Source organism: Thamnophis sirtalis, unplaced genomic scaffold (assembly GCF_051295495.1).
Source record: "Thamnophis sirtalis isolate CommonGarterSnake01/CBP01778 unplaced genomic scaffold, rThaSir2_p1.2 scaffold_2, whole genome shotgun sequence".
Classification (NCBI taxonomy): domain Eukaryota; kingdom Metazoa; phylum Chordata; class Lepidosauria; order Squamata; family Natricidae; genus Thamnophis; species Thamnophis sirtalis.
This window is the reverse complement of record NW_028261382.1, coordinates 38,660,507-38,670,833: the sequence shown is the minus strand read 5'-3', so window position 1 is coordinate 38,670,833 and position 10,327 is coordinate 38,660,507. Positions and strand designations below refer to the sequence as shown.

Genomic DNA, 10,327 nt, shown 5'->3' with positions numbered 1-10,327 from the left:
TGGTGGGGAAAGTCAGCTTTGATGTTGCAAGCTCGGTTCTTGAGAAGGGAGCTGGTGTAACCGCCACTTAGGACGCATGTCCAACTTTACCTGTTGAATGTAATGCCTTTGTACAGAGCTCATGCCGACGGCCGTTCCAGAGGACTTCCCATTAGGGCTGGCAGAACTGGGCCTGGGAAAAGGGGAAGGATATGGTGGTGGAAGATAAGAAACAACGCAACATAAACCATCATTCACAAATTCATGGATTACTGCTTTGTCATGGCAAAGGGCTTGTGTAGCTCAACGAAGCTGTGAGCTATCCTGGCAAGTCTCTTGGACTGGAAGGTGATCCAACCGGTCAGTCCTAGAGGAGATCAACCCTGACTGCTCTTCAGAAGGCTGGAACCCGAAGAAGAAACTCAAAGACTTTGGCCACCTAATGAGAAGGAAGAAGGACTCCCTGGAGAAGAGCCTCATGCTGGGAAGGATGGAGGGCAAGAAAAGAAGAAGAAGGGGACGGCAGAGAAGGAGGTGGCTGGATGGAGTCACCGAAGCAGCCAGCCTGAGCTCCAATGGACTCCAGAGGATGGGAGAGGACAGGAAGGCCTGGAGGAACGTGGTCCATGGGGTCGCGATGGGTCGGACACAACTTCACAACTAACAACAACAACAACAACAACAACAACACCATCATTCAAAGTCAAGAATGGATTCCATAGCACCAGCTTGGCATGAAAGCAACAAATCTCTCCAATAATCCTCAATTATCCATGTATTTACTTCACAAGATAATTTAAATAAAGTTCTCAAGATAACACCCAGCTATTCATGGATGCTGCTCTGTGTGTGTGTGTGTGTGTAGATCGATAGATAGATAGATCGATAGATAGATCTGAGCTTGTTGGGGGTTTTTTGGACAGATGTTTCATGACCCAACTAGATAACTGCCAGGGTTCCAAGGGATGCCCTAATTAACTCACGAGCCTTGAGCCAAGTTTCAAAAGAAATCCAGTTATTTATTAGGAGCAACATGTCAGCAGATACAGGAGTGAAGTCAGCTCTGATTTACGGCCCAACTATGACCCTGCTTCCTCGCTCCTCCCAGGGTGTATCATAAATCACATTCTCCGATCTGGCTCTGGTAATCTGAAATACAGCCTTGAGAAAGGTATGCATGGAATGTGCTTCTGAATGTGGCTGCTGAGTTGCTCCATCAGTTCTCCCCCCTCTTGTCCATGGCAACTCGAGAGCAGACCATGAATGCTGTACGAGTTGACAGTAATCAGTGCTACTGATGTTACTGTAGCACTGATGATGTTACCTAGTTGGGTCATGAAATGTCTCAAGGAAACCACCAGGCTCAGAGAGCGCCAAGGACCCCACAGAGAGGAACTAGCCAGCTTGGGGGAGAGAATTGGGGCAACCAGGAAACCCGCCGTCTTCATTCCCAGTCAAATAAATCCAACATTTTTCACCTGTAAGTATGCGAAGACGGAATGGGTCCCCCAGGCACAATGTTCTGTTTAGTGTCTGTAAAGGAGAATCCTTTGATTTCCATGTGAGAAGGCTAGAAGGCAAAAAGGAGGGGAGGGACTTTAATCCATATCCCAGAAACTGTGTTGAATATATACAGTTGGCTTTATTTACTAAGTTCATTCTATTCTACTAGTAAATCCTTTTTACTACTTGTGGATAACTAATTAAATGAAATGTTTACTATATAAAATTAAACTTGAGGATATGTATTATTAATAGTAAAACAGAATAATAGATGGAAATGATTTGTTAAATTGGATTAACTTTGAGAGGCAAAAGGATATTGTTTATATATTAAGAAAAAAATTAAATTAAGCGGGAGAATATGGAATAAAAATAAGATGACTGAAATGTAAAATGGAAATATGATGTAAATGTAATAACCATAATAGAAGATGTAAAAAAAAAAGGGGGGGGGAACCAGGACAACACTTTGTTCATAAAAGAAGTTAAAATATGTAGCAAAAATAAATAAAAAACTTTGTTTAAAATAAACAATGAGGGGAAGGAAAAAAACAGCTAGTACAGAGGTTGGACTAGATGACCCCCAAGGTCCCTTCAAACTCTGTCACTGTTCAGCTAAATTATTTGACCTTGCAGAAAAGGGAAAGTTAGAGACATTTGGGTCTTTTTTTGTTTTTTGTGGCTCAAAATCTTTTTTTTTAATAAAAGTTTTACAGAAGTGCCCCCCCCCCCCACCCACAAGAAAGAGTCACCACTTACCTCCCTGTTTGTAACTAGGGCAGCAGAGGAGGGCTGGGAGTTGGGCGAGAGGATCCTGCGTGGGGCACCAACGGGCAGGTTCTGGCCTTGGGGCAGGTGCATGGACTGGGAGAGCAGGAGGGGCTGCTGGCCAGATCCGTAACGGGCCATCGGAAGCTGGGAGCCCGGAATGGACATCGTCAACTGTGGGTAGATAAGCAAGGAGGAGTCACTTGAAGGATAGCAATTGGGGGGTTTCCCGTAATTTTTAAAAAAGACAAACTGAATAATAGGAAAATTAGCCAAAATGAAGAGGGGGGGGGGGAGGTCAACCTACTGTCCAAAAAAGGAATTCTGGGAGTCGAAGCCCACCCATCTTAGAGCAGGCTGACTGGGGAATTCTGGGAGTCGACGTCCACAATCTCAAATTTGCTGAGTAGTACTGTACTAGTTGCTACAACTGTGCTACTCCACACCTTGCCCAACCACTGCTTAAATCGAAACCCCAAGGAAAACAGCCACAGCCAGGGGCCCATCCAGACCTGCTGAAGCTGTGAGTCCATCATTTGGGACGCCTGGTTGATCTGACCCTCGTATACGAGAGCTTGGCTGCCATTCACAGGCTGGTAAGGGGAGCCAGACTGTGTCTTCACCATCTCCAATGGCTGCATCCCTGGAAAGGCGGAGTAGGGCGCCTTCAACGCTGTGCCTCCTGTCAAGACCATGGTGCTGGGCTGGGATAAGCTGGGGTGCATGTAGACCTGAGACCTTGAGGAGAGGAAAGCATCATGTCAAAGGCTGAAGAGCAGCAGGAGACGAGGAGGAGGAGGAGAAAGAGGAGGAGAAAGATGATGATAGAAGAAGAAGAAGAAGAAGATGATGATGATGATAGAGGAAGAAGAACAAGGCTTTTCTTATATTTTAAAATGGCTTTTTCAAACATATTGCTCCATTTGAAAAAGAGGTGCAGGAGGAGAAGACGAAGGAGGCTGGAGGAGAACGGGAATGGTGATTTCACGGGTGATGCTAGGCCACTTGAGAAGAGGACTCATCCTGTTACCTGAAGGGAGGGATGGAACTATAGATCTCCTGGGACTGTGAAACGGGGAGGCCGCCCCTCAATCCGAGCTGAGCCTGGGCCTGCAATGAAGTGTGGAGGGAGAGTGGAATCTGCTGAGCAGCAGCTGCCTAAAAGGAGGAAAGAAAACACCAAGGATGGAATCGGAATAGGAAAGTCCCATCATCAAGGCCAACTTTAGATCGAAGGACTTTGACCCAGGATCCTCAGCTGTGTCTACACCAGTTGAGGAATTCTGGGCACGGAAATCCATGTATACACAGAAGAGGCCTTTCAACTCCCAAAATCCCCAGATGTGGCCATCCTGGTTGAGGGATTCTGGGTGCTGAAGTCCACATTTAGAGACTATCAAAAGGCCACAGGCTTAAAGGGCCCTTTCCCCGCAAACTTTAACATACGTCCTAGAATTCAAGATTCCTTTAAATTTTTGAGTCAATATTGCAGTAAAGTTGAAAAATGTCTCAAAACAGAACCCAAAGTTGACTGGTGCAGTTCTTTACACAGGACATATTCTCTCTCTCTCTCACACACACACACACACACAAAACAGTGACTTGCCTGTTGGTAGCCTTGTTGCTGAGGTATTGTCGGGGGGACAAGTCGCGGCTGGCTAGCAAACACATGTCCGTCTAAATACAGGGGTGTGATGTGGTTACCTAGAATGGGTGGGGAAAGAAGCTAGAGGTTAATTTTGTCCATAGGCTAATGTCTCTCTTGGTCTTCCTTCCACTTAGAGATGCGAAGGCCCCTCCCCACTCTGAATAAGGCAGCAGAACCAGGAGTCTCTCAGCCATAGAATCTCTTCAAACACCCATTGACTGATTGCACAGTTAGGGGTTCAGTAGGATCCATTGGAAACATCACAGAGACTACAACAGGAAGCTTTCAGTGTAGCTTGCATGACCACTTCTGTTATGCTAGGTGGAAATCATCGTGGGATAGTGCCCAAAGGCACTATTCTAGGTACATAACCTGCAGCTGGAGAGTGGGGGGTGGGCGGGAAGGACAAGAGGGTCAGAACAGACCCCCCTCCTAGTTTCTCAGGCAATAAAGGTGAAGGTGGGAGAATTATACTTCCAGACTTGCAAAATTCTTGTTGGAATTCATTGTTGGAATATATTTCTATACAACAACTACAGTAGCATTCATCCAGTAGATGGCAGTATTTACAAGTTTGGATAAAGGGTACATACTCTATGCTCTTTTGTTCTAAGTAGAATTTCCTGCTTCCTGTTACAGTTAAATAGTTGAACAGTAAACCACATGGTGACTGTGTGGTGCTATCTCTAAACAGAATTTCTAACAATTCTGTTCATGTAGCCTACAATAAAATAGAAGTAAAGTAGCAGCAAAAGACTAACTGGACAAGCCATAAGCCAGGACTGATTCATTTTCGGTTTCTAGGCAGAGCAACAGTTCGCAGGGTATGTCCTGAGTTCTTCCCACTTCCTACACGAGTCTTAAAAAAACGGATGACACACCTGGAATTGAAGCAGATGGTGCCACAGAGGCCACAGGCATCGGGGGGACAGAAACCCCACCAAAGGTGCTGTAGCTGACCCCACTGGAAGCCCCAATGCTGGATGTAGGCTGGATGCCAGAGCTGACGCCTCCGGGAGAGCTCTGTTCGGGAAGGCTGGGAGAGTTTTCCCAGGCCTTTCGGGCTGACTCCATCTGCAAGAGGACAGGGGGACAGGAATTAGCAACACAGCAGCATCCAAAGGACGGGTCAAGAAAGTCAGAAAGGACATATATTTCGCTCTGCAACAGACATTTTTTGCTCAATCGTGGTCGTAAGCTGAGGACTGCCTTTATCTGGTTACCCTGATTAAGGTTACCCTGAGGATGACAAATGAATGTTTTTAATTTTATTTATTTGCAGCTCATAATTTCTTAACTGCCCATCTTCCTCAGAGAGGGAGGTTGACAGTGGCCCATACATTGGCAGCGATACCTGTCCGTCAAAGATGTGCCTTTTTGTGAATTACCCATCCGCCTAAAAACTTACTTTAAGGCTGAGATCTGCTGTAGGGTAAGATATGTTTAAGCTGATGCAACGGGGAAGTTGGTGATCTCTTCGAATAACAGGGAGGGACTGGGTTAATCCAGACTGTTGAAACATAGATGGGATACAGTTAAACCTTGCTGGGTTTGCAGAGTTCTGTAAAATTCGTGGAAAGAAAAAGAACCTCGGTTAACCGACAGCAGCATTTTGGTGGAAACCTAACATACAGTCAAGCGAAGGATTGGACAAGGCATTAAGAGTGAGTAGGAAAGGAGCAGGTTTGGAGATGATTTCTTAAGGAGATTGTGGAGCAGGACACACATCAAGACAGACACAAGCACGGGCAAATCACATTTTAAGTGTAATTTTCCCCAAACGACGGGGAAGATCTCCACCTGATTTACAAAAGGAGGAGGAGGAGGAGGAGGAAGCAGAGAACGAGGGGCTGGAAAAGGGGAGAGGAATAAAACAAGAGCAGATGAAGAATAAAACATAGAGCAAGTGAGAAGGGGGAAATGACAAAGAGGAGAAGAAAATAACGGAGGAGGGAAAAAAGAGGAACATGAAAGAAGAAAAAGATGGAGGAAAAGAGGAAGGTGGAGGAAGAAGTAGAGAAGCAGAAACTGGAAAAGGGGGGAATAAAAGAGCAGATGAAGAATAAAACAGAGCAAGTGAGAAGGAAGAAATAACGAAGGGGAGGAGCAAGTGACGAAGGAGGGGAAAGAGAGGAACCTGAAAGAAGAATAAAGTTGGAGGAAAGGAGGAAGGAGGAGGAAATGGAGAAGGAAAAAAGAGGGGAAAAAGAGGAGGGGAAGCTGAAGAAAGAAGGGGGAGAGAAGAGGAAAACGGAAAGGAGAAAAAAGGAAGGAGATGATAGAGAAGAAAAAGAGAGACGGGGAGAGAGGAGGCGTAGTGGAAGATGGGAAAGGAAAAGGAAGCAGTAGAAGATGATGGAAGAGAGGAAAATGAAAGAAGAAAAGGAAAAGGAGGAAGAAGAGAAGACGAAGAGAAGCAGAAAACAACCACAAAATATTCTTACGTTGCTGGCTAGCACGTTCTGTAATTTCGCCACGGGGTTGGCCGGGGTCCCAGGTGAGGAGCCAGGGGGCAGACTGAAGTCTGAATCCTGCAAGAAATTGGTCTCTTTTATCAACCAATCCTACACGTTGCAACTGGGTTTACTGGAAAGCAATCTTGGTTAACCCTCCTGGAGCAGGAGGTCCTTAAACACTCAAAGAGCCACTTGGACCCGTTTCCCACGGAAAAGAAAACACCGGGAGCCACAAATCTGGGTGGGTGTGGCCAACTCGACATCACTCTCTCCCACCCAGTCAAAGGACCCATAGCGACACCTACCCAGCCGGTGATTAGGGCAGAGAACCGGTTGTTAAAAAACACCGGAAGCCACAAAACCCCTTTGACAATTCTCTCTCTTTTTCTCTCTCCCCCTCCCCACCCTCTTTCTGTCTATGTCTCTCTCTCCTCCCCTCTCTCTGTATCTCTCTCTTTCCCTCTCTATCTCCCCCTTTCCCTCTCTGTATCTGTATCTCTCTCCCCTCCCCTCTCTGTCCCCTCTCTCTGTATATCTTCCCCCCCCCTCTATCTCCCTCTCCCCCCCTCCTCTCTCTGTGACTTGGAGAGGGAAAGGCAGGACCGGCCAGTGGTGGGATCACCCAACAGGGAACCACAGCAGAGGGCCCAAAGAGCCACACGTGGCTCTGGAGCCGCAGGTTGCGGACCCCCGTCTAGAGGGAGAGTTGTGTGGAGCAAGTGTGCCTTTGATATGTTGCTCCTCTACCCGGCCACTTACTTCTTAGCGAGGGAAGTAGAATTGGGGAAGGGGCTGGATCCCCAATCAAACCACGAAGAGGGGAACTGTCCCCTTCAACTCGTGGCCCCAGGGCCTTCTTTGCGGAAGAAGGGGGGGGGGAGACGGAGAGAGATGCCCAAGGAAAGAAAGAAGGGAAGCGCGAACCGTCCTCACTTTAGGGTTCACTCCGAATTCGATGGGCGGGACGGGGAGAACCGAATCCACGTGAATCTCCACTCCGTTGGAGGGGGCGATGTTGCCCTCCAGGCGCTCGGTCCCTTCCGAGCCTTTTCGGTTTTTCAAGGAGCGCTCGTTGCCGATGGGGCCCGGTTTGTGGTCCTTGGTGGGGGTCAGGGTTTGATCCGGATCCTGGGCAAGAGGACAGAGAGGCTGAGATGGAGGGAGGGAGGGAAAAGAGGAGGAGGAGGAAGAGGAGGGAAGGGAAAAGAGGGAAAACAAGGAAGAGAGTGGGAGAAAGAGAAAAAGGAAGGAAGAGAGGAAAAAGAAGAGTGAAAAAATGTGAAAAGGGAAAGAGACGGATGGGAAAAGAAAGGAAAGGAAGATAAAGGGGGAGGGAAGGAGAAAAGAAGGGAAGAGAAGCAGGGATAGGAGAAAGAAGGGAGGGGGAGGGGAGGGAAGGGAGGGAAGAAGAAGAAACGGAAGTGGCAGGAATATAGAGGGAGGGAGGGAGAGGGGAGAAAAGAAGGGAAGGAAAGAGAAAATCAGGGAAGAGAAGCAGGGATAAAGGAGGGAGGGGAGGAAGGAAGGAGAAAAGGGAAGAGAAGCAGGGATAAAGGGGGCAGGGAGGGAGGAGGGAAGGGAGGAATGAGAAAAGAAGAAAGGGAATAGAGGCAGAAATAAAAGGAAATAAAGGATAAAGGAATGTTTTTGTTTTTTTTTTGCTTCATTGTTAAGACAGCCAAAAGCCAAAACAGGATCCCGGATGAAAAGGTTTATCCCTCCACACCACCTCTACATCTGCTTCCATCCTCACCTTCCGTCCGTCCCAAATTTTTTTAAAATCGCCTTTTGGATGCTCAAAGAACAGCCCGGCTTTTAAACCATTGGATTCAGATAAAGCTTACCAATATTCCACCCACCAAGTAGTCTTAACTGGGGGGGGGGGAGGGAGGGGGGGGCGAGGGGAACCGAAGACCGAAGCCTTCCTTCTGTTCCCTCCCTCCATCAGTGAGAGCCACAGGATGAGAAACACGACTCACCTTTTTATCCAACTGCTTCGAAGCTGGCTCTTTCGGCCCCTCTCCCTTGGCCTCGGCCAGCCCGCCTCCACTCAGCTCCTCCGGTTTGAGAGTGCCGTACGGAGAACTGCGCTGGGAAGAGCTGGCCGAAGATTCCCGCGACTCCGCGCTCAGATCGATGCCGCTGTCTCCCTGGCTGCCTTTGAACCCCTGCGAGAAAGAGGGAGGCCAGGGGAGTTAAAGCAGCATTAAGTTAAAGGTAAAAGTTCCCCTCGCACAAATGTGACAGTCGTTCCTGGGGGCGTCTAGGGGGCGATGGTGCTCATCTCCGTTTCAAAGCCGAAGAGCCAGCGCTGTCCGAAGACGTCTCCGTGGTCATGTGGCTGGCATGTCTCTCCCTGAGGCGTTGCCTCCGTCGCTGCTCCCTTCCCACCAAAGGTGGTTCCAATTTTCCTACTTGCATTTTTTACGTGCTCTCCAACTGCTAGGTTGGCAGAAGCTGGGACAAGTCACGGGAGCTCACTCCTTGATGCAGCACTAGGGATTCGAACCGCCAAACTGCTGATCGATAAACTCAGCCACTGAGCCACCGCATACCATTAAGTTGCATTTGCCTTAATAGGATAAATTTAACGCGCAACAAATTTTAAATTGTTTAACATTAAAATATTTAAATTGAAATTTAAAACAGTAATAGCACTAGCACTTAGATTTATATAACGCTTCACAGCCCTCTCTCAGCGGTTTACAGAGTCAGCCTAATTGCCCCTATCAATGATCTAGGCTCTCATTTTACCCACCTCGGAAGGACGGAAGGACGAGTCAACCTTGACCCTGGTGAGAATCGGATTGCCAAACTGCAGGCAGCCGGCAGTCAGCAGAAGCAGCCTGCAGTACTGCGCTCTAACCACTGCGCCAGCGTGGCTCTTAAAATAACTCTCTTTCCCATCGAATTCAATTCTACGGGTTGTCCTCAACTTATAACAGTTCATTTAGTGACCGTTCAAAGTTACAATGGCACTGAAAGAAGCAACCATGACCTTTTTCATACTTATGACCGCTGCAGCATCCCGTAGTCAGGTGATCAAAACCTGGATGCTCAGCAACTGATTCATGTTTATGACGGCCGCAGTGTCCTGGAATCACGTAACCCTCCCCATTTGCGACCACAAAGTCAATGGGGGGAAAGGCAGATTTGTTTAATGACCGTGTGACTAACTTAACAACGGCAACTCTGGTGGGAAAGGTCATAAAACAGGACAAAGCTCACTGAACGACCGTCTTTGTTTAGCAACAGGAATTTGGGGCACAATTGTGGTTTTTAAGTCAAGGACTAAGCAAAGTCTCCGATTTCTGATTTGGGTTAAACGTCGAGACGACGGGTGAGGCTGCTGCGAAAAAGGGGAAGGTGATTTTTGAGTCAGCAAAGCATTAAAAGCTTCCAAGACTCTGCTCTGATCGGCTGGGATCAGCTTAGCAAAGACCCCCCACAAGTCCTCAACTCTCCTTGGCATGAGAGAATGGCCCACTGACCTCCGCAGAGCCGGGCTCATTAGCGATAAAGGTGCCAATGGGCTTGTTCCAGGAATCAGGGCCGGACGACTGAACGGACAGAGCTGTCAGGAAAAGGAGAGAGATAAAAATCACCTTTAAAAAAAAAATAATTATTTTCCCATAACCTTACATCATTAATATTATTACAGTGTGTCATGTGGGTACAAACTTTGTCTCATCATATTTAACAGTTACATCATTTTAAATCTATTTTATCTTACCTTTACCTTTCAATTGCCTTTTAATTCAACTCCTCCCCTCTAATTCTGCATTCTTTTCAAAATTATTCAATTTTCTGTTTCTTTTTGTCTATACTGATTTTACTATCCAGTGATAAAAACTTCCCCGTATCTTATAATACTCTGATTCTTCCTTCTCTTTAATTGCCAACATTAATTTGTTCATTTCTGCAGAGGTTTTTTTTTTTTTTAATTACCCCTCCCTCTGAGGGGGCAAGATAT

General features: G+C 47.1%; 1 protein-coding gene and 1 non-coding gene across 5 annotated transcripts in view; both read right to left on the bottom strand.

Moving 5' to 3' along the window:
* Positions 1 to 10,327, bottom strand: part of PRRC2B (proline rich coiled-coil 2B) — a 44,153-nt gene that overhangs the window by 5,186 nt on the left and 28,640 nt on the right. The window contains exons 20-31 of one of the 4 annotated variants that reach the window (XM_087704949.1): positions 9,846 to 9,928; positions 8,334 to 8,522; positions 7,288 to 7,482; positions 6,343 to 6,429; positions 5,307 to 5,408; positions 4,780 to 4,972; positions 3,853 to 3,954; positions 3,281 to 3,404; positions 2,763 to 2,988; positions 2,242 to 2,424; positions 1,458 to 1,549; positions 91 to 172 (exon numbers count right to left, since the gene is read on the bottom strand). In XM_087704949.1, the coding sequence (XP_087561075.1) occupies positions 91 to 172; positions 1,458 to 1,549; positions 2,242 to 2,424; positions 2,763 to 2,988; positions 3,281 to 3,404; positions 3,853 to 3,954; positions 4,780 to 4,972; positions 5,307 to 5,408; positions 6,343 to 6,429; positions 7,288 to 7,482; positions 8,334 to 8,522; positions 9,846 to 9,928 (1,658 nt within the window). Of the gene's footprint in view, positions 1 to 90; positions 173 to 1,457; positions 1,550 to 2,241; positions 2,425 to 2,762; positions 2,989 to 3,280; positions 3,405 to 3,852; positions 3,955 to 4,779; positions 4,973 to 5,306; positions 5,460 to 6,342; positions 6,430 to 7,287; positions 7,504 to 8,333; positions 8,523 to 9,845; positions 9,929 to 10,327 lie in introns of all 4 variants that reach the window. The other 3 variants (XM_087704946.1, XM_087704947.1, XM_087704945.1) reach the window with 3 other exon arrangements.
* Positions 4,081 to 4,167, bottom strand: LOC148048623 (small nucleolar RNA SNORD62). Its single transcript, XR_015695705.1, has one exon. It is a non-coding gene; the product is annotated as a small nucleolar RNA SNORD62 (small nucleolar RNA).